Below are 24,799 nucleotides of genomic sequence, written 5' to 3' on the forward strand. Positions count from 1 at the left end.
GCCAATGACGACACACTACACTACTCCCCCACTAATCCAGAAGACTCGTCCTCGAGTCAAGATGATAATCCTTAGTCCAAACCGGCAACTTCCTCTGTCGTGGAGGTCGCCCCCTCTCCGCAGAAGTTGTAATTTTCTGCGCAAACCCTCCTTCATCATGTAGAGGCTTAACTTTAGATCCCGGGCTACACTCCAACCTTGACCCCGCTAAAGGCACTGGCGAGCCGCGTTGAAGGTTTCCTTCCCTTGTTCCCACCGGGCCAGACTGTCCCTCTGCAGATGGCGGTCCATCGGCCATGACCGGGGGCACTTGTTGAAAGGTCGATGGGTCAACCGATTGCCGCGGTAATTGTGCCGACTCATCATTCCCCTCCAGCCTCTCTGAAACAGATTGAGAAACATATGGTTTTAACCGATTGTAATGAACAACCGTAGAAGCCCCTCCCTCAACTGACTGTAACTGATACAGAACATCAGACAACCGCTCGATTATCTTAAAGGGGCCCTTATAACATCTCTGCAATTTAAAGCAAACCCCTTTTTTTCGAGCCTTATTTCGAACCCAGACTAGTTCTCCCACTGCATAATACTGTACTTGAGCCCGAAAATCAAAATACTTTTTCTGCTGGGAAGAAGCCTGTAACTGATGTTGCTGTACTGCCCCAACAACAGTGGACAAGATCCCTGCCATATGTTGCACATATTCACTTGGAGACTCAAAAGCCTTTTCCAAGTTCACATTCAACATTATATCCACTGGTAATACCATTTCCCGCCCAAACACCACTTTATGAGGGGTAAAACCCGTAGTGGCATGGACGCTACTACGATACGCCATCATAACATAAGGTAATAACGAATCCCAATTCTGTTGATTCTTATCCACGAACATTGACAGCATCGAAAGCAAAGTCCTGTTAAAACGCTCAATAAGCCCATCTGACTGAGGATGATAGGGGGACGTACGTGTCTTATTGATCTCCAATAATCTGCAAAGCTCCTGAAAAAGAGTAGACTCAAAATTTCTGCCTTGATCAGAATGAAGGCTGCGAGGGACACCATAGCGACAAACCCACTCCTCAACTAACACCTTAGCAACTGATCGTGCTTCCTGATTTGGTAAAGCAAAAGCTTCCGTCCACTTAGAAAAATAGTCTCCCACCACCAAAACATACCGATTTTTTTCAATGGTTTCGGGAAGTGGGCCCAAAATATCCAAAGCCACACGTTCATAAGGGCGAGAAATGACTGAAGGACACATCGGGGCCTGTGGAGTTTGAACTGGAAGCTTCCGTGAGCCACACTCAGAACACTCCCTACACCACCTCCTCACATCGGCAAACCACCCCGGCCAATAAAACCGGTCTTTAACTTTTCCTTGAAGTTTTTGCACCCCCAGATGGCCACCTGTAACCACATTATGCAACATGGCTAACACTTTTGGAACCAAACTCTTTGGAAGCACCACCTGTACTTTATTAGCGGCATCAGAATTTTGTGGAGGGACTCGCACCAATACCTGGTCCTGTATCTGAAGCTGATCCCACACCCTTCCAAATTTCTGCAGCTCAGGATAGTTTCTTACCTCCCCACACTCCTTTAATGGCTTAGTTAGCAGCTGAAATAATTGCCCCAACTCCTTATCCTCCCTCTGCAACCTAACCATATCGTCTTCCAATCTTTCTCCAGGTGGTAGCCCTACATTCGTTTTAGCCACTTGCACTACTCTCACAGGGCAACTTTCCTCAATCGCCACACCCCCAATCTGGTCTGACACATTACCCGAAGTTACACTCAGGCCCGGCAATCTCGATAAAGCATCTGCATTAGCATGTTGTTTCCCTGGCCTATGAACGATCCTATACTGAAAACTTGCTAGCTGTTCTAGCCAACGGCCAGCTGTCCTTCAATTCCTTGAAAATTATGTAACCACCGCAAGGAATTGTGATCTGTACGCAGCACAAACTCTGCCCCCAAAAGGTAATGCTTAAAGTGTTTCATAAACGTCACCATACCCAACAATTCCTTTTTTGTGGTGGCATACTTGCGTTCTTGTTATGTCAGGGCTCGACTAGCATAGGCCACTACGCGTTCCATCCCCCCCTCTACCTGGGATAGTACAGCACCTATCCCAACATCTGAAGCATCAGTATCCAAAATAAATTGTTTCAAGGGATCGGGGTAAGCCAAAACTGGGGCTGATATCAGACATGACTTGAGTGTAAAAAACGCTCTTTGGCAATCTTCTCCCCAGTGAAATTTCCTTCCCTTTTCTGTCAATTGATGTAAGGGCCTAGCAATCTCCGCAAAACTCCTCATAAAGCGACGGTAGTAAGAGGCCAGTCCCAGAAAACTACGAACCTCTGTCTGATTTCTAGGGACCGGCCACCCCCTCACCGCCTCCACCTTAGAGGGATCAGCCTTAACGCCCTCCGCTGAAATTACGTGACCCAAATAGGATACCTGTTTTGCAAACAAATTGCATTTGGAGGGTTTCACCTTCAAGTTGGCCTTATTCAAGCTCCCAAAAACTTGTTCCAAGCGCCCCAGGTGTTCCTGAAATGTTTTACCAAAAACAATTATATCATCAAGATATACTAAGCACGTAGTCCACTGAAGATCTGCCAGAACCAAATCCATCAACCTTTGGAAAGTGGAAGGAGAGTTACACAGGCCAAAGCTAAGAACATTAAATTCAAAAAGACCTTGACGTGTAGTGAAAGCCGTTTTGGATTTATCTTTCGAGTCAACCTCAACCTGCCAGTAACCACTGGCTAGGTCGAGGGTTGAAAACCAACACGCGTTTGCCAAGCTATCCAACGCATCGTCTATCCTTGGCAGCGGATAGGCATCTTTCTGTGTCACCTCATTTAGTTTCCTATAATCGATACAGAAACGCAGAGTGCCATCTCTTTTCCTAACTGGTACCACTGGGGCTGCCCAAGGACTACATGAAGGCTGAATAATGCCATTATCTAACATTTGTTTTATGTGATCAGTCACTTCCTGTTGTAAATGAAGCGGAACCCGACGAGGGGCCATTTTAATAGGTTTAGCCACTCCTGTATCAATCTGATGACGAATAAGATGCGTCCTACCCAAATCAGTATCCCCTGTACTAAAAAGTTGGTTATAACGCTCTAATACTTGACGAATGGCCTGCATTTGCTCTACATTAAACCCTCTAGAGTCTAACCCAAAGTGGGAAATCAAAGCATCCGCCGACCACCCAATCTTACCGTCACACCCTTCATCTACTTCCTCTGCACCTTCCCCCACCTCTACATTTGTAGCCAATACCCCAATTTTCATTCCATTGCGTAAAGTATGAGCTTCCTTGGTTACATTAATAACGCGAACTGGCATAACGCCCGCGGTGACTACACACACCACACGTGCCACTAATACATCACAGTAGCGGGACAAAGAAGAGCCAGGCTCCAGCATACCTACTATTTTTCCTGATGGCGCTCCCTCCACCGACCCCAAAATTATCACTTCGCTACGTGGTGGTATCCTGGTATCCCCACAAACTACCACTGGCATGGAAGGGGCTAAAAAGTCAGTTTGCAATTGTACAGAAATTTTTTTTCCCATCAAATAGCAGCATAATTCTTTCAAATCCAGTTTTGCACCGAATTTGACTAAAAAATCACTGCCCAGTAACACTTCACCAGGGCTAATATCTGCCACTACAAAATCAACCACTACTGTCAGAGAATCAAATTGACAAGTGGTTTCCCACCGGCCTATAACTTCCATTTGGTCTCCATTAGCAACCTTCAATCTACCCCTATACTCTACTAAATCACTCCCTCCCCCGGTTGCCTCCAGCCAAAATGTTTTGGGTACGATTGATACTTGTGCCCCTGTGTCCACCAATAAGCGGGTCTCCACCCCCCCGACTTTACCAAACACATAAACTCCCCCTGTTTCTGGTTGGGACTGACCTACTCCCCAAAGCATAGACGCAACAGAAAGAGGGGCGGGCTCCTGGTCTACCGGGCCCGCCCCCTCCCGTTTCCCGACACATATGGGCAATCTTTCTTAAAATGACGAGTGCACCCACATTCCCAACAAGCTTCAGCCTTATCTCTATTTTGTGAGTCTGTTCGTGCACTATCAGTTTTAAAAGTCCGTGCCTCTCGTCTATTTGTAGCATAATCAGTCTGATGACTAGGCGGAGCAACCGAGTTCCCTGTTACTTGATCTTGTAATATTTTAACAGTACTCTGCAAAGTTTTTACTTCTTGACGAAGCCCTTCTACCATGCCCATTAAAGACTGCATTTGCACATCTCTAACTGGCCCGACATTATCATTTATCACACCACAAACTTTTGCATTTGGAAGAGCACTATTTCGTTCCAAACTCCGAATTAATTCAAGTTCGGACGCCAGATTAATAGCCCCCTCTAACGTGGCTGGTTTCACACTACGCAGATGTATACGCGTATCAGCACACCCTATGTGGGCCACAAAATGATCTCGAGCCAGTAAATCTCTCGTAGCATTATCCACAGACGGGTATGCTTTTGAAATTAAACGCCTCAAAGCATTTCCAAACTCGCGCACGGTTTCATTTGGCTGCCTCTTGCGCGAGGAAAAACTCACGCGATTCCAATCAGTACTTTCACAGGGCTCTAAACATCTACCCATTGCTACCTTCAGTTGACTGAAATTTTGCCGCGCCTCATCTGGCAAGCCACAATAAATATCCCGCGCACGACCTGACAATAGCAAAGACATAAATTTGAGTTTTAATACATCATCCCAGCCGTTAATCTCCGCAGCCATTTCGAACTGTTCTGCCCAATCAGACCACTCACGCCCTGTACACGTAAATGTTTCGGGCATAAAAATAGGACGAGGCGCAACATTTCTTTCCCCCACTAAACCACCTGCCACGGCATTACTACCGCTGGCCGCCTCTTGCGGTTCTGACATGTTGACCAACCGTAGGCTAAGAAAAGTTCAATGAAGTTTATAAGATCCGCAATCAGCGCTGATCCAACCGCTGCCACCAGTGTAATAAACCTCATAAACAGCCCTACGGTGGTCAAAGAACAGCCAGCCAGTTTTCAAAGAGAATTTCCACTTTATTTCAAATCAGGGAGACTAAAACTCATCATACGGGTACAGGTAAGATATGGAGCCAGGGAAAAGGAACACGGGAAACTCCGCACGGCACACCAATTCAAATGCCTACACACAGTGAGTTTTCACGCTCAATACGTCACACAGTGTTTAATACTCAGCACCCCAGCCTGCACAGCACACAGTGAACACACGTAAGGCGTGTTTCCTCCGTTCTCAATTTCCCCCGCCTCCCTCTCCAACCCGCTTACCGTTACGCCATACACAGTCAAACAATTCATATAGAAATAGTTAAAAACACTTCCCTCTCGCGAACCGAGAAGACCCATCCATCGGGGGTGAGCAGTGCGAGCCGCAATCCGTCTTCCCACCGAAGACGTCACTCTACTCTCCAGGGGCGGAACTTAAAGTTCATTCATAAAATCCATCCGTCGTCTGTGTCATGGCATTCATAGTATCGGTAGCACGTGGGCGTCAGCCGAGCAATATTCTGAGGTAATCGGTGAAACTAATTCCCCCCCTCTACAACTCAACTATCTCATTCCAAGGCAGCTAGCTAACTAATTATCTTCATCTCCGGAGGACCTATTGTCCCCGAGAGACAGCCAAAACGTTCTCACCCGTTCACCACCCCAGCTCCCTCGGTTGTCCCACACCTCCTTTCTTTAAAGTCCCTTTGTCCTCCCTTCCCAGGTGCATGTCATCAAAGCCATCATGTCATCGGCCAATGACGACACACTACAGCACTAACATGGATGGCTTAAATGAAGAGGACAAATTCTGAGTATGGGTTGCCATACTTGGCCTTCACTTCACTTTACATCTAAAAAAGCAGCGAAAGTAGACAAATGAACACCATTATCAGTTACTATACTCAATGGATTTCTATGGCATTATCTGCAGGGGAAGCAGGGGAAGCAGGTAAGGGCAAACATGACAGATAATCATGTCGCGAATTAGCTAAAATAAAAGGGAATATATAATTAATCATTAATCATGGTTATGACCAATATTGCATACATATTTTAAATCGCCCAAAAAGGAATAGCCCATGTATTTGTATCTCTATTAATTACAACGAATTATAATGAATTATGAATATATAGGCTATAGATAGGCCTACCGGTGCATTTTCAGAATAACCTTCAGAATTAATTTCACATCGAATAATCTGTTCGTCCACCGAACCGACCGTACGATCTTATCAACTCTCAAGAATGTATTTATTGGCGGAAAAAAGACGTTAGATTAATTAGCTGTGCAATGGTAGCCTAGCTTGTCTGCCTAAATGAATTCTAAATAAACATAAAAAACTAGTAGGCTATTTGCAGTATATTAAATCGTTAAGCGCGCGCACTTCCTGGTGTGTGACGTATGCGCGCGTTCTGGCTTAGTCTGCGCAAGCGCCGGAAAGAGAACATACGTAATTGTTTTCTTTTACGTCGGTTTAAACATCCCGGATAAGCGCAAATTAGTACCATTTCTATTAGCCGTCTTACCCAAGGGGGTAATCTATCCGCCGGAAACTGAAGCCTCCCCGGGAGCCGCCATTGTAGCAGAACTTTGACTCCCATTAATTTTGGCGTCACTTTGACAGCGAATAACGTTACATCTGAGGCGTCCAAAGACTCCATTTGACCATTATTTATTTCTAAAGAAACACGACAATGTATAAAAGGCTCCATTACCTTGTACCTTAAGTTATGGCCCCGTAGAAGCCGTTTTTGTAAAAACGTCCCGAATGGAAATAAGTAGCTGTGTTTATTGCAGCCCTGAGAGGACTACAGACACTCAATTTTTATACTCTCTTTTTCAGAGTGCTTACATTTTAATTATGTATTGGTATATAAAGACAGTTTAAACAAATTTGGGGGAAAGTTTTTTAGACAAATCCTGCCTTTATGTAGTCCTTTCAAAATAAAAGTCATATGTCACAGGCTATCTGTGACAAAGGGTTCTTGTGAAATCTTAACATTAATGCATTTTTAACACTGCAAAATATGACAGATGAGGACATGCATTCAAAATATTTCAAAAATCATATTTCTGGATACTCAAATTGGGTTAAAACCTTTGTAGATATAGCTTGCATGACAGCACTACAAAAACACCTTATAATACACAAGTGAGACCGACTAGTGCAAATATTACAATAAAATGTTATTTATTTAGTTTATTATTTAATTGCAATTTAATAAATTTAGCTGTCTGCTCCTTGCTCCCTGAAATAATTATTAAACTAATATTAGGCCTCAAATCACCTGACAAATGAAGCCACGCAATGGTGACGAAGGAGTGAAGATGAAGTTTATGAGAAAGAAAAACTTGTGGCTTTTAACTCAGGTTTTGCTAGCTATTTGAGTAAATGAAAACATACTTACATTTAAATGTGATTTTGCCGTCCACCACCTAACTCTCGGCCGTCATTTTTTAAAATAAAAATGCTGTCGTCACCAGCGCGCGATGACTTATGGGGTAGAATCAGGCCGCAAGGATTCGTTTATGCATCCTTTCTTTCACGGGGAAATGAAGGGTGCATTTGGCATCGCTTTTGAATCAGGGTAGCCTTCGTTGCGCCGTGATGACGCAACCAGCTTTCGAACACGGCCTTCAGAGGATGCAGAATTGAATTGGGACAGCCTTCATCGCGCCGCGGTGACGCAACCGGCCTTCGAACACGTCCTTTAGAGGATGCAGAATTTAATTGGGACAGCCTTAATCGCGCCGCAGTGACGCAATCGGCCTTCAAATGCGACCGCCGAAGTGTGCAGCCTTTGAATTGGGACATCCTTCGTCGCGCGGCTGTGACGCAATCGGCCTTCAAATACGGCCTTCGGAGGATGCAGCCTTCACATTGGGACACAGCTACAGGGTTGCTCTGAAAACACCCCCATCAGCAATTAGTGCTTTCCACCTGATGAAATTAACACGGTAAAAAATCGACCAATCAGAATTTTGGTCGAGCCAGACCGTATCGACCAATGAATCGACTAGTCGACTGGGAGATTACAGCCCAAGAAAGCTTAGTCCACACGTTTTTTGGGTGAACAAACCAATTACACTCCAATAACAACAGTTTCTTTGTCTCCCTCTGACAGCCTAATTGGCATATGATTGTGTCAGAATTCGTACTCCAAAGGATGGTAAACATAGTATAATACTTTTTATAGTAACCTACTAAATTATTAGCTAAGGCAAACCTAGAGGTTTAATTCGGTATCAAGAAAGATATGCCTGGAAGATACAAAAGTATAGATACATTCTTATGCTTGAATATAAGCACTTAAGAGTTCAACTAACACAAATAGAAAGTCATAACTCTAATATGAGGTGGGAAACATACATACACACAGGAATCATATACATTTGGAATGACTAATATTCTGAGTTAAATGCAAACGATGTTTGTGTACAGGTATGTGCTTTGGGGTGTCTCTGAGAGGTCCATCCATGCCACCTGGACTGCTTGCTTGCCGTGAGAGAGGAGTTGAGGTGATTACGATATTTTTGAAGCTCACGAAGGAGTCTGGAGCGGTTTCTGTATAATCTCTACCATGCCACAAACGTGTCAATGGAGCAATTTGATCCAGACTCATTGGCGCTAGGACTGTCATTTACATTAATGAGTCCAATAGGTTAAAAGCTTTCTGAAGAAGCTCAGAAAGAATAAGTCATCGTGAATTTGTCAAGAGACGCACAATCAGCTGGAGCATTTTGAAATGCCTGTACATGTGATTCATCAGGAAGAAGACCCTCCTCTGAAACGGTATGACCTAAGAACATCAGGCTGCAGCAGTTTCTAGTCTTTGTAAGACTGGTTGGAGTGCTTTGTCATGCATAGACATGTCACGTCCTTAGTGTTAGTATTAAGTCAAGTGTTGACAAAAAAGATGCATATTCAGCCGTTTCTTGAAATTGGCTAAAAACTGGTTAAGTTAGGCCGGTCATTCCACCAGCAGGAAACAGTCCAGGTAAAGGTCCATTAAAATTATTTTGTGCCTCTTTGGGGTGGTACTACAAGGCACTGTTCACTTGCAGAATGCAAACTTCTGGAGATCAGTTAGTAAACAGAGAAACACACGAGAGTAACAAACTTCATCCATCTTGTTTACCCATCACTTCCGTTCTCACACGTTTTGTTGTGCTTTACATTACTTCAAAATAGAAGTCACAATATAATTAATGCATGAACACAACAACCTGCACATAGAGATAAACACAACAGCCCTGAATGTCAGGGGAGCCATGGAGACAGATCCCCTGTGAAGACCTCGCCAACACAACAGTCATCAGCACAGATCCTCAGCAAAAAACATAAGAAAAAGACAAGTCAATACTCTGAATGACCAATCCACAATCGGACTTGTAATGCAGCCTGGAATCATAACCACACCATGTTGGTTTGTTTGGCCAGAAGAGAACTGGCCTCCAAACTGAGCCTGGTTTCTCCCAAGGTTTTTTTCTCCATTTCTGTCACAGATGGAGTCTAGGTTCCTAGCTACTGTCGCCTCTGGCTTGCTTAGTTGGGGGTTTGATTGTACTGACACTATCCGGTTAGAAATTAAGTTGGACGATGCCATTACTGTGTTCTCCATAGCTGCTTAATATAACTCATTTCATATTTAATTATCTTTACACAGTTATTGAACAGAACTGAATCAACACTGAACTGACCTTTCTTTTTAGAGCTTCTTTAAAGCAGAATTGAACTCTGTTTGCATCATTGAATCATTATTTTTGTGTTTATCCCTGTAACGCTTCTTTGAAACATCTGTATTGTATGAAGCACAATATAAATAAAGGTGACTTAGTGGAGAAGCCCGAGAACTGCAGAGCTTGGCGAGATCATTGGAGGAGGAAGGACTCTGGGCGAAACCGGATAGTCAACATAGTCGGACAGGACCGGTGAAGAAAAGGGTGAGACATGGATCTGCCAACTACAAATCAATCCGACAGTAATCCGTTCCTGGCTCTGGGATGGACTGGGCCACAAGCACGACATGACATGGTGACTGGCTCTGGCTCCATCCCAGCTAACAGGGAACGTTCCAATAACTTTCACTAACGTTATGTAAAAGTTATGTAAATGTTAGTAAAACACGTTCCTATAATAATGTTTCTGGAACAGTATTATAATGTTTATAGAGTTAAAATACATTCACGTAACGTTGAGAGAAAAACTTTCTTAGAACAAAGTTTTTAGAACAACCTCTTGATGTTATTTGTTCTTTGTCTAGAAGTGTGGAGAAGGGGTGGTGGCGGGATGCTGCTAAACTGTCAATGGATTGAGGTGAAACAGCTGAGTAAATATACACCTCTTATCATTGATTGCTGAGTGCTCTCCACTGGTGTTAATGATCTGAACAACCTCCTCCCGAACTTTGTTAATAAAAGTGTAAAACGTTCTTAGAACAATGTTCATGGAACGTCCTTGTGATGTTATTTGAAGTGAAGGATGATGTCCAAACAAGAACCTACAAGAGATTGAACTAAGCTGGGGGTATAAATACACTGGGCAAACAAATAAACTACTGTAAACTAGGTGCAGGTGACAGCAATATGTAACTATAGAAACAAACGAGGGCATAATCAGTCACCATGGAATCCCATGTGTCTAATCAGGAAGCATATTTCGGCTATTTAAATGACCCCTCAACTACATTTGCTAACATTGGATGCCAATTTAGTACGTGTACTGCAGAAGAGGAGAATCCACACTGATTACTGAATTCTGATCTATCAAGAGAAGGTTGTCTTCATTTAATTAATGTTATTTTAATATTCATTATATTTTATCCTTCCTCATATTGAACTCACTTATATAAATGATTTATGGTTATGAACAGAACAATGAAGGTTTATCAGAGCATCCTGCTACTCGTCAGCTGCCAGTTCCTTCACACTCTGGGTAAGCTACTAATGTGATTTGGTAACATAAATATATACATTATATTAAAAATCCATTTAAAAAAAATGTTTTTTTTATATAGCGTGTCTATTTGTTCTCATTTTACACCGTGTGTTCACAGCTTTAAACTGTGAAGTGAAGAGTGGCATCCTGAAGCAGATAGACGCTGGGTCTGGTTCAGTGGTTGGAGTGAACGATCAAAATGAAGCGTTTGTCCTAAAGGATGATGTCTTCGAAAAGATTTGCATGTCTCTAAAGCACTTCAGTGTTGGTCCTGCTGGTCAGCTCGGGGTGAATGCAGCGGACAATATCTTTAAGTTGCAGGGTGGCAGCTTTGTGCAGATTCAAGGTGAAAAGAGAAATTACAGAAATCAATACATGCTCAATGAGTCATTTAGAATTTAAGACATTATCTTATTGTTATTCTTAAATTAATATTTCATCCAACCTGTTGATTGTACTGTTAGGCCTTCTCAAACAGGTGGATGCTGGAGGTGATCAGATCACTGCAGGTGTCAATGTGAATGATGACATATTCTGCTTAAATATGGATGCGAACAACAAAAGGCCATCCAGCACTATTCCTTGGGTTTCAATTAATGGAAAGCTGAAGTATTACAGCTGTGGACCGTACAGCTGTTGGGGAGTGAACAGTGCTGACCAAATCTACATTTTGAAGGTGATGTCAATCTTAAATACAAGGGCATGAGTTCAAGTTTAAATACAACAGGTTTTTAACAATAAAATAGAAATCACGCACACGTTTGATTTTCTGACATAAGTAAAGAAATAAAGAAACTGGTGTTGGATGGTATTTACTAACATGTATGGTTGACTGGTTTGTGTTTCTTTGGGTCTCGTGTAGGATGTGTCTAGTAATGCATGTTCCGGGTCCGGCTTTGTCAATATTGGTGGCCTTCTCTCCATGATTGAAGTAGCAACTGATGGCAGTGTCTTTGGTGTCAACCGTCAAGGGAACTTATACCAAAGGTGAATAGAACCTTCATCATATTAAACATTGTGTGAACAAAAGTGATTAATTTTCTGATATAAATCAAATGCTACATTAAAGAAATGATAATTTTGCAGAACTGGCGTCACATCATCCAACCCCGCTGGCAAAGACTGGATCTCGATGGTTGCCTGTCCCTATGGCCACAAGCATGTGAGCTTTGACCTGGGATTTCTGTGGGTCGTCTGTGTTGACGGCTCCATCCGTAAATGTACTTTATAGTCTGTCATGAGTCACTGAAGCAACAAAGCTAAATCATTTACAGAAACCTCAAAGCAATCAGTCTATATTAACAGAAATCTAAAAGTTTGATTTAATCTCTTCTCTTGAATCAATAAAGCATTGTGATAGCATCTTATCAATGTTTCGTGTATCATTTTGTTCCGTGGTTCTCCAACTGGAAATATTTTTTTCTAATGTCTGATTAGAAAACATGTTTTTGTCTAATTTTTACACTGTTAAAAAAAAACAGTGAAAACATGTTAAACCAGCAGCTGTGATAAAAATAAATAAGGTGGCAACCTTTGTTTTATGGGACTTACATTTACAGGCAAAACCAGTGTAAAAATAAACTTGTACAATTTACGGTTAACTGGCAGCTTGGTTGCCAGTATTCTACTGTAAAAAATATATAGCAACCTTACTTGGAACAAAAAAAACAGTAGTAACCTTGGTTATAGGACAACCCTTATTTTTCATTAACTTATAAAATGTTATCCCATTCTACTTAAGCATTAAAATCTGACTTAACTTTGCAATATATTAATATCCACCATAATAGGTGGTTTAACATTTAAACCACATGATGATTCAAAATTCACCCTCATTGCGTTTTCCACAAGCTGAGGCACATAATGTAATGAAGCCAAGGTGCACCGTGTCATACACCCAAATATAAAACACCATGGTGACACCGATGACTGATAAATAATGCTATAAACATTAATTAAACTATACGATGTAACATAAACCCCAAATGTGCATAACTGATAACAAAAACTAAGAAACATAATTCTTTAAATGAAATGACATCAAATGTGAAGTATCATGCAGGAAATTCTGGCAATGCCAATTTAGAGAAACAATAAGAGAGAGCAGAAACACAAGAACTACAACTGACTTCAGCAACAGCCACAACCAAACTGAAGATAAAAAAAACATTAAATCTCTGAAGATCTCAGCAGAGGAGGATTAAACCATGCCCACAGCAAAATGATGACTATAGACCAGTGGCGCTGACTTCTATAGTGATGAAGTCATTAGAACGTATAATGGTTGGTAAATTAAGGAGTGAGGTACAGCATCTCTTGGATCCGTACCAATTTGCCTATAATAATGGCAGGGGTACTGATGATGCTTTAATTACAACTATACACTCCATTTTAAAACACTTGGAAAAACCATCAGGTTATGTTCGTTTATTATTTATGGATTTTAGTTCTGCATTTAATTGTATTCTTCCGCAGACAATGTTAAGTAAACTATATCAGATGGAAGTGAACCCCTTCATTATTAAATGGTATTGTTCTTTCCTGACAGAAAGGAAGCAGCAGGTGAGAGTTAACTCCACTTTTTCTGAAATGATTAACATAAGTACAGGTGCCCCTCAGGGCTGTGTAAGCTCGCCCTTACTTTTTATATTATACACAAATGAATGCAGAAATATCGATAGGAATAATTCTATTATTACATTTTCAGATGATACGGTCATACTCAGTTTACTCTACAACAATTTAGACATTGGTATTTACACACATGAGATAGAGGAGATGGTGAAGTGGTGCAATAAGCATAACTTGCTCCTTAATGTTAATAAAACCAAAGAAATGATTTTTGACCCTCGGTCTATAGGCGATCAAAGCCCTATTCTAATTGAAGGAGTACCAATTGAACAAGTAACAACATATAAATACTTAGGAATTCAATTAGATAAACATTTAAAGTGGTCACATCAAGTAGAGTATGTTTCCTCAAAAATATGTCAGCGTCTATATTTTTTAAGAAGACTAAGAGTTCATGGTGTTGACAAAGATATTATGCTATTGTTTTATAAGGCAGCTATTGAGTCTATTGTCCGATATAGTATTGTAGCTTGGTTTGGTAACCTGTCAGTTAAACTAAAAACACAGCTCTTAATACTGATTAAAAGGGTGGGAAAAGAGTGCCACCGACTACTCTTAATGAGCTTTTTGAGGAGGCGGTGAGGAAACAGAGTTTAAAAACGCACTTTGTTCCGTATTTTTGAGAATCAATTCAGTGCAAATTCATGACAGACACACACATAGCTTCTAATATAGCTATGTCCACTATGAACGAAGACATTTGTAGGCTATGATAAGAAAGAAAAAAAACAGACGGTGCGCGTGCGGTAGATAATCATTTCTCCCCGTTTGTCTATGATCAGCGTAGCATTTGGAACATCTTGGAACATCACCAGTTCAGATAGGCTATGCGAGCCAGCTCCCGACGTTCACCTACAAGAGCCGGCTCTTAGATCCAGCTCATTCGCGAACGACCCATCACTACATGAGATCCATCAGTGTTGAGATAATCGGAAGAATTTTTTAAACATTGCGTAAAAAAGGTTTGAACTACTGTATCTTTCAGATACTCACAGACTTTAAGAATCAGCATATGAATCTCAACAATGGTGATGATAAAAGTGTAGTGCATGATGGGAGCGATCAATCAAAACTCATCAATATCTCCCAGCATGCATTGCAGCATGAATAAATTATGCTGAATTGGCGTAATATTTTATTTTATTATTACTATCTGCTTTTATTTTTTGCTGTTTTTTTTTTTAGACTTTTTAGTAGCTTGTTTTGTGCAATGTTCAGAGTCTTATCTGATTATTTTGTTGATTGTCAAAATGGTTGAGATTCATATGCTGAATCTTGATGTCTTTGTAGGTCTAAATCATACTAAAGTTCAAAATTATTTTTGTACACTATGTGTTTTAAAGAATCTTCAGATTATCTGTTTGTCGCATACTGTAGTGTCACAGAGCTATTGTACTCATAAACATGTAATGTATTAAACATTCCTTATAGCCTACAATGAAAGATAAGACTCTTTATGAGAGTGAATCAGGTCAGTATGATGATTATGTCAACATCACATTTTCTCTCAGATTTTCGTGCTATAACGAATGTGTTTTATAAACACACAGTTAAAGCAGCCAGCGAAAATCTATGTTATAAAGTCAAGGGTCAAGAGCCCAACTACACTAATCTCCATAATGGTGACTTCAAACTTTGTTATTGTTATGTCTTTGTGATAACACTATGATACTATGAGACGAATGCTGTGTTAACTAATTTCTGTTTACTGGGAAGCCAGTCTTCTTATATGCATCAACACAACATACAATGGAGTGAACTAGAGCGCCCTCTAGTGCATAGACATATTAAGTGCTTGTATCACATATTCCACATAGTATAACATTGTTACATACACTTAACAAGAATATGAACAGTGTATTTTTTTTTTTTTTCATCTCTCTCTCTATATATCTATATAGTATGCTTGGCACATTTATACTCCTGTCTAATACAGTACTTCTAGTAATGCCAGAAATATTGAACATCTGTGATTAAACACTATAATAATTCAGTGAACTGTGTTGTTTATTCTTTTAAACTAAACTCATACAAAAGAATCAATTTATACCACCAAGGTAAACCTTAAGGGCTAAACTGTATTTGGGGGCTTAATGGTACGTTCCGGGTATCTCTTAATAACACCTCCCCTGTTTCATTTGGGAATGAATCCACAGGTTGTGCTGACCCAGTCTGGATTGGATCGAGACTAGGAAGTGATGTTTCTTATGACCTGGGATGTTCACAAAGATCTGTCAGATTCCCCTCAGGAACCTCAATAACCTCTGGTCCAATCTCAACTCCATTGTCACAGTCCGTTAGACGTGCCAACATCTGATCAACGTGATGTCTCCAGTGAACTTAAAGTCCCACATTGACAGTGTATGATACGGGCCTGTCTTTGCTGAAACAACACCAGGCATCCACTTCTTTCCCCTCCGATAATCACAAACCAATACTTTGTCACCCACAGCAAATGTTCTGTCTTTAGCACGCACTAGATATTGCTGGCAGAGTTTGATTTGTGTTTTTTCAACCACAGAGGCAACATTAGGCTTTAACATAAAGCGAGATCGCAACCTGCGGTGCAGAAACAACATGGCAGGCGATTCCTTTGTGGTGGTGTGCGGGGTGTTTCGATACGCAAGTAGAAAGGTGTCCAGCCTTTGTTGAATTGGAGTTGACCCTCTTAGAACAACGTAGTGTCCGCTTAAATGTCTGAACCAAGCGTTCAGCCAAGCCGTTTGTAGCTGGGTGAAAAGGTGCAGAGCGTGTGTGTGTGTCACTCCATTAGTCTGAAATGTAGAAATGTCTGGAAATGTCTTAGAAATGTCTGGAGAAATGTCTGGAACTCACCCGAGGTGAACTGAGGCCCGTTATCACTAACCAGCACTTCTGGGAGTCCATAACGACTAAATAATCCCCTCAGCTCCTGAATGGTAGACGCAGTTATAAATCTCAAGTGTAGATTTAGCATCCACCACTACCAAACATGTGTCCTTCAATTGGACCTGCAAAGTCCACATGTATGCGTTGCCAAGGTGATTTTGGCCATTTCCAAGGGAAAATTGTTGTCAGCGGGCGGTGGTCCATAAGCAATGTAAACTTCGGCCCGTACAGATATTGGTAGAATTTCCGTACTCCAAAGACAATTTCAAATGCCTCCCTTTCAATTTGAGCGAGTTTTGCTCTGCTTTGCTCATTGTTCTTGAGGCAAAGGCTATTGGTTTTTCCAGCCCGTCTGGTACGATGTGTGAGATGACGGCGCCCACACCGTATGGCGATGCATCACAGGCCAGCCTGATTGGTAACTACAGATTATAATGTGTCAATACGCTCTGCGACAGCAACAATTTTTTCACCTTGTCGAACGCATCCTCACACTCAAGAGACCACAGCCACTGCTTTCCCTTACACAGAAGAGCATTGAGGGGTGCTAACACTGATGCAAGATTAGGGATAAATCGACTGTAATAGTTTATAAGTCCTAGAAACGAACGAAGTTGACTGACGTCCTTCGGTGCAGGCGCATCCATGATTGCCCTGACCTTTTCTGGTGACTTATGAAGACCCTTAGCATCTATGATGTGCCGCAAATACTCAAATGCATTTCTCGCGTTAGACACATAGCCCAAACTCATCCAGACGACTGAGGACTGCGTCTACATTTTTTAGATGCTGCACGTCATCTGATGCAGTCACTAATATATCGTCTAGAATAGATAGCAATGAACATTGGGAATGCCTTGTAAGATCTGATCCATCGTCCTTGGAAAAATTTCAGGAGCTGAAGCAATACCAAATGGTAAACGATTGTAACAGAACAGCCCCTTTGATGTGGAGATAGTGAGACATTTGCATGAGCTTTCTGCCAAGGGCACTTGTACGCATTTGAGAGGTCCAGTTTGGTGAAGCATTGGCCCCTTGCCAATGATGAGAATAAGTCCTCTATTCGTGCAATCGGGTAACATTCAACACAAAGGGCCGGATTTACTGTTACCTTAAAATCTCCACAAATCCTCACATCCCCATCCCTTTTAACAACTGGCACAATAGGGGTAGCCCATTCGCTGCATGTCACAGGGGAGATGACCCCCAGCTCCAGTAGTCGATTTTCTGCCTCCACTTCAGCTTCAGTGCATAGGGGACATTGCGTGCTTGACAAAATCGTGGCTGAAACTGGTTTGAGTGACACTGTAGCCTCAATACCTTTTAGCAAGCCCAGTCCTTTCCTGAAGACATTTTTGTGCATTGCTAGCACCGTTTCAATTTACTCACACTCTTAATTTCACGCCAGTTCGGCTTAATTTTCTTGAGCCACTCTCTCCCGAATAGTGGTGGGGCGTCTCCTTCCATGACATAGAGTGGTAATTTTGCCTTCTATGTTCATTTTCACTTTGACTATGATGACCCCTACTGGAGACACCACCTTGCCTGTACAGGTTTGCAGAATCACATCTGTCGTGCACTGTGCTTTATGGGCTAGTCGTGTGTTGTAAAGTTCTCTTGAAATCAAAGAAATAGCAGCTCCAGTGTCTAATTCCTTTTCCAAGATTTCTCCCTCTACGTTTGGCTTTAGACAGATGTGTGACAATTCCTCCTGTCTAGACATAACATGCAGTGCCAGTTCCGTATCAGTAATGTCATCACTTGACGAGTCTTTCACATTCATATGATGCACTCTCTTTTTCTGTTGGGCACTTTTCATCCTCACTGACTTTAACTTTTTACATTCAGTCCTGTGTTTTGCTTTAATTTTACAAACTCTGGAAATGTGGCATTCCTTTTTTACCACAGTTGTGGCACTACTGCTCTTTAAAATAAAAATCTTTCTCATTGTGGTTCGTTCTTCCACAACGGTAGCACTTGCTGGCCCCTTTCTCCTACAAGGACAGTGTATTCACTTTCAAAGAGCCACTTAACTGTTGAGATTCCCGCGCGGCTGTTTCTATAGACATTGCAATCTCCACCGCCTTTTGGAATGAGAGCTGATTCCGTCAGTACCCGTTTCTGTATAGACTCTGTTTTCAACCCGCACACAAAGCGATCTCTTAATGCATCTTGCAAATGTGTCACAAATTTGCAGTGTTCACTCAGCTTTTTCAAATCTGCGACAAACTCTGCTACTGTTTCTGTGCTGACTGCGGTTATGAAACCTAAATCTTTCTGCAATCACGATCTGTTTCGGCGAGAAATGTTCTTTCAAAACACGCACAATATCTTCGTATGACTTCACACCTGGTTTATCCGGAGCAAATAAACTTTGCAGCAGTCCGTATGTAGATGCACCCATTACACTCAGTAAGGCATCCATATGACCGGTAAACACAGCCATTTTGTTGGGTGTTGTTCGACAAGTCCAGTACATTCATCAGATCTGCAGTATTCAGTAGCTAGCTCTCCACGTCGCACTAAACATGGGTTCAACAAAGATTATCCTCGTCGCCAATATGTTATGTCTTTCACGAGTTCACACTTACAAATAAGTCAGATGGAATAAATGGTATGCATATTTGGCGTGCTGTCCGAGGAGAGGGCTCCGGGCTCGGTGTTCGGCCTGAACCCAGAGTACACTCCACCCGTATTCCTGGCTGTAAAAGAGGAGCCAAGGGTGAGGAGTCGGGGTGGTGGAGGGATGCTGGAAACTGTCAAGGAATGTTAGGTGAGTTGACAGAATGGATATATATGCTTCTTGTCATGCTGATTAGGGTAGACGTAATTGTTTGATGACAAGTAATTTGGATTGGTTATCTGATCGTGCTCCTCCCGAACTTTGTTTATAAAACATCATTTGTCTTTTGTATAACACAATGATACGCTGAGACGATTGCTGTGTTAACTCATTTCTGTTTACTGGGAACTGCCCCAACACAATATAAAAGGGAGTGAGCTAGAGTGCCCTCTGGTGCACATACATATTAAGTGCATATATCACAATTATTTTCAATAAAAAAATCAACATCTAAACCTCTGGTAATTCTCAATAACAACTTTTGTGACATTGGTTTGTAATACAATATTTTTTTGGTAAATTCCTGGCAACCACAGCTGCCAGTGTTTTTTGTTTTTGTTTACCATAAATTGAAGTTCAATGCCATAAAACTTAAAATATTACTACCTTATTGTTACGGTAAAGTACTGGCAACCACAGCTGCTGTTTTTTAACGTAAACTTTAGCTCAGTACCGTAAAACCTAAAATATTACTACCATATTTTTTATGGTAAAGCGCTTGAAACCAGCTGCTAGTTTTTTAACGTAAACTTTAGTTCAATGCCATAAAACATAAATATTTATACCGTATTTTTTACAGTAAAGTACTGGCAACCACGGCTGCCAGGTTTTTAGCGTAAATTTAAATTCAATGACGTAAAACATAAACATTTCTACTGTATTTTTTATGGTAAGGTACGGAAAATGTAACGGTATGTTTTTTTTTTTTATCCTTACATTTAACAGTATTTTACTGTAAAATTACACTAAATGTCCCGTGAGAGCTATTAAAGTTTTTCACTGTATATAGTAAGGGTACATACTATTAACCAATTAACATGTCTTTTCCGTTGCATTTTACAAATTTGTACCATTAAACTTACAATTTTTTTTTACAGTGTACAATAGTTGTCGTCACAGTTTTAAAAGTTGCAGGAAGTTATTAGTGAGGATCTGAGGATTCAAACTAGCAACTTGTGTTTGTGCAGCTTCAAGAGAGCAAACATTCATTACCTTCTTTTATGTTGTTTCTTTATCTGTCCCATTATTTTCTATATAAATACACTAATGTAGCAATTTATATATTAATGGCTGTAACAGTTCGTTGTTGTGGGAAGGAGGAGGTGACCGTGGGAACCAGCGAACATTTAAAGACTTTTAATAATAAAATACTGTAAACAAATACAAAACAAAAGTAAAGGCAGCAGCACCTCACGGACGACTGCTGCCACATAGTAAAACAGAAACATAACATAAGTCCAGGCCTGGCCTCTCTCGTCGGCCACTGTCGTCGCTACTTTTATGCTTCCACTTCTCTGTGAGAAATATGAGACCGGTACGTTGCTCATCATCAGTAATCCCGCCACCGGACCCACGCCGTTCTCTCACGGCCCTCGGCCTGCTCGCCACAATGGCTTACAACTTACAAACAAATCAAATTAAACAAAGAACAAACTTGCAGGCAACTAATACTGAAGAAACTAGGTCAGCCGGAACCGGAACATTTGATGTACACCTGATGTACTTGTTACATCATAAGAAGAATGGTGTGATAATATGATAATATTAGTCTCTCTGTTTATCCTGAGGTTTACCACAATCCGCCGGATCCAGGCCCTATCCAGACCTGATGAAGGACCTGCGCCTAGACATGACAACAACGCAGTCCTAAGTGTCAACTAATCTCTCCCCTGTGAAGGCCTCCTTCCCTTCACCTCTGTACAGATAAAACGTTATAAAAATTATTCCAGTTCGCATGGACACGCAGAAGCGACTAAAAATTCTGTATTATGCAGACCAGACAAGTAATTTGGTGAGGTCAATTTGTAAAAAAACAAAAACAAAAAGGCTACGCGTCTACTCACATATTCAAACGTGCATACGTCGTCGCCATTTTCACAGATTCATGTTTTTGAAGTTTACACAGAGATACAGTAACATTATTTATTTATTTATTCAAAACTTGCACCTTGTTCCTTATCAAAAATAGCATATATAAAAAATAACATGCCATTTTGGCACTCTCGGCTCTCTGAAGACTTTGTCACAAGGCAGAAAAGATTTCACAAAGCCCATTTCAAGCCGTAAGTCAATTTTGACCAAATGTGTAGTTACTGCACTTTGGCTTCGGACGGCAGTATAGCGCTGGTAATGGATCCTCAAAACTACACTTCCCACAATCCAGTTCTTCAAGGGCGCTTCCTGGTACAGCTTGCAAGCGCGCGCTCAGCAGCACAGGTTTCGCAGAACGATCGCGCGCATCGAATTGAGCCTGTGTCTTTTTTTAACTCAGTTTACCCTACATTTACCTTACAACATCACGTAAGTATTTTGATACGTGCAGCTTATTATAATTTTCGGGCAAGACTATAATATTAGCCGACATGTTGCAATAACAGATTCTTTCATTGAAAGGAAACTATTGGCAAATGGCCATTTTGCTGCGCGTTCATATGTTCGGCCTTGTTTGTTCTTATAATAGTTGTAGACGACTCACGTCCTTGAATCAGGTTCTCTTCCGCTCATTTAATATCTGCAAAACACAACATGCGAAAATGCATGCATTACTTCTTCGGAAAATACATTTATTTTTTATAGACTTAGAAAACATCATTGCAAAGCACGAGGATGCAACCGTGATAAAATTGTTATTTGTCTGCACCTTATGATTATTTTTATCCCAAAATTAGTTTCAAGCAATATAGCCCTGAATGTATGTGCATTATTGTGCAATATATGCTTTTCACAATTGTGTTTTTTTATTTTTATTTATTTAAATTGTGTTGTTGTCCTTTTCAGAATGCCTAAGTCAAAGGAAGTGTTGTCTTCTTCCTCAGACAGTGACTCTGACAGTGAAGTTGACACAAAGGTATGGACACGAATATCCCCACATTACACTTTCAACACACTGAAGGAAATGTAAATTGCATCCAAAAGTATTTGCATCTGCAAAATTGAATATTTCTTGAGAATAACCACCAGTTTCATGTTATCGAGAATATTTAGAAGCATGACCGTACACATGGTTTTAGAATTATCGAGGCCAGAAACCGCTTGTGCTGGGGATCAGTTTGATTCCCTTGATCTATTCTACATATGTGCATTTTAATTCTAGAAGGCAATGATTGGATAACAATAGCTTTAATACCATGTCGCTCTTTTGTTATATTCATTTGAAAAATAATGAAAAATAGCGTTTGGTTGACAGGATGAGTATTTTTTGGTCCTGAGACTTCCACAGAAGATGTATCTACATTCTTTTTTTTAAATATTATTTAGACCACTTCTATTATTTTAGAATTAAGTGAATTACCATGACTATCAGGAAAGTTTAACTGAGTTCATTAAATTAATTCACAATATTCACACATTCATTCTCAATTATATGCCTAATATGCTGAAAAACGGATCCGGTTGAGATGTTTGCGTCCCTTGATCATTTCTATATAACTATATAACATTCTATATTGTCAAATATGAAACGTTTAGCTATACTACTTGCATCTTAATTTTTGACTGTTAAAACCGAAGCGCCACTCTGAAATTCACGCTCGGCCGTGATCAGAAGTACGTTCTTCACGTGAAATCCTAAGTTCCTGTTAATGGCTTTCAATACAATGTAAAATTCTGTATTTCAGGCCAAGAGAAAGAAGCAGGCAACACCAGAGAAGCCATCAAAGAAACACAAAAGTGGAGAAACTTCAAAAGTGTCATCTGCCTCCAAAAGCAGCAGCAGTGAAAAAGATAACATGTTCCAGGTGAATGATCTAACAGAGATGTGATGACATAAATGTTTGGCTTTACTTGATACAGCATTACCACACTGCATATATTGCATTGTTTTTGTTTTTAAGATAGGAAAGATGAGGTTTGTGAGTGTTCGGGATTTCAAGGGGAAAGTGCTGATTGATATCCGGGAATACTGGATGGACCAGGAAGGTGAAATGAAACCAGGCAGGAAAGGTAGGTGTCTATTCTTCACGGATTCAAATGTGACAGTAGAAATCCCAGTTGGTAGAGATTCAGCAATGTGTTTTGTAATCAGTGGGACATGGCCGCTTTACTGGGGTTTGGATTTGAAAGTCGCCATGAAATCAAAAGGAATTATTTTATTTTTTACAGAAGTTATCCGTGCGCACTTTTTTTAAATTCATGTGCTCAAAAAACAAAACAATATGTATTCAGATGCATTTTGTGTATAAGTGATCCGAGTTGTTTATTTCCCAGAGTTCTGTTTGATGTGTTTATTGCAGGTATTTCCCTGAACCCAGAGCAGTGGAACCAACTGAAAGAGCAGATAAGTGAGATTGACGACGCCGTGAAGAAAATATAAGACCTGCCTGCAGTTCACTGTCAACATGGATGCTTTTTTAAACACTGATTCTCACTCTACAATTCTGTATCTGCTGCCCTCCAAAGCCCAGTATCTAAACCTTCCTGAATCCGTCAAGGGACAGGTCATAGTCTAGAGACCTGATTTTAGTCATGAATTTGAAGTAACTCTTAATGTGTAATTGCTATGTTTTTGCCCTTTGTAGAGTGACATGTTTCACAAGGCAAGTGTGGGGACCAGGACACTTTGTATGTATATTTTAGATTAGGTGTTTTTGAAGTAGTTGTTCCTTGTATTTTTTTTTTTTTTTTTTTTTGAGTATCGTGGTTGGGGTTTTCAACGGGTTTTGCTAGAGAGATAGGGTGTGAATTTGTGCCCTTCATTTTCAATAAAGATGAGGAAAATTCACACACCAAGGATGTTGTTTCATTTCTCACAAAACTATAAAGGTACAGGAAAAACTGATAAAGTGATGAAAAATGATGCACTACCATTTAAAAGAAATCAATTCGGCAATTCTACAAGGATGGATTAAATACAACTTAAGTAAAAACAATGTTACAAACGATTTCTATTTCAAATAAATTGTTCTTTTGAACTTCCTATTAATCAACTAAATTATGTTCTTTTGAACTTCCTATTAATAAAATAATATTGAAAAAAAAAAGACAGATTTCACTGTATTTTTGATCAAATAAATGCAGTCTTGGTTATCATTTGGTGGGATTTCTTTCAAAAACATTAAACAATCTTACTGGCATTAAACTTGACCTGTAGTGTGAGTTGAATTGTGGGTGCTGTTAAAATGTTATAATGGATTGGCTATTTTAAATAAAAATAGTAAATTGTGTTTTAAAATAAATGCAATAAACAACTTTGGCATGTTATGACATTTAGACATTAAAATGTTTTTTTTTATTAGAGAATTTTTGTTGTTGAATTTAGTTACACCAATAAAAACTATTTATAAAGGTTAGGAGACACATTAAAACACATGATTGCAACTTGCTTAAAGGCATAGTTCACTCAAATGGTGTGATTTTTTTTTTTTTTTTTTTCAATGGAAGTCAATGGGGCCAATCAACTGTTTGTTACAAACATTCTTCAAAATATACTCTTTTTCAAATTCATACAGGTTT

The 24,799-nt window shown here is 40.4% G+C and overlaps 2 protein-coding genes across 2 annotated transcripts; both read left to right on the top strand.

Moving 5' to 3' along the window:
* Window positions 1-10,712: 10,712 nt before the first annotated feature.
* LOC306991679 (fish-egg lectin-like) lies at window positions 10,713-12,368 on the top strand. The gene is made up of 6 exons (XM_079599766.1): window positions 10,713-10,845; window positions 10,945-11,004; window positions 11,126-11,353; window positions 11,472-11,683; window positions 11,870-11,994; window positions 12,094-12,368. Exons 2-6 carry the CDS (start codon window positions 10,947-10,949, stop codon window positions 12,236-12,238), a joined length of 768 nt encoding a protein of 255 aa, XP_079455892.1. The 5' UTR covers window positions 10,713-10,845; window positions 10,945-10,946; the 3' UTR covers window positions 12,239-12,368.
* A 9,062-nt stretch (window positions 12,369-21,430) lies between these two features.
* Window positions 21,431-24,068, top strand: sub1a (SUB1 regulator of transcription a). Its single transcript, XM_079598710.1, has 5 exons — window positions 21,431-21,649; window positions 22,127-22,196; window positions 22,966-23,085; window positions 23,182-23,290; window positions 23,581-24,068. The coding sequence occupies exons 2-5, from the start codon at window positions 22,128-22,130 to the stop codon at window positions 23,658-23,660; spliced, it is 378 nt and encodes a 125-aa protein (XP_079454836.1). The 5' UTR covers window positions 21,431-21,649; window position 22,127; the 3' UTR covers window positions 23,661-24,068.
* The last annotated feature ends 731 nt before the right edge of the window (window positions 24,069-24,799 follow it).

The sequence above is a fragment of the Phoxinus phoxinus genome (genome assembly GCF_949152265.1).
Source record: "Phoxinus phoxinus genome assembly, chromosome: 23".
Classification (NCBI taxonomy): Eukaryota; Metazoa; Chordata; class Actinopteri; order Cypriniformes; family Leuciscidae; genus Phoxinus; species Phoxinus phoxinus.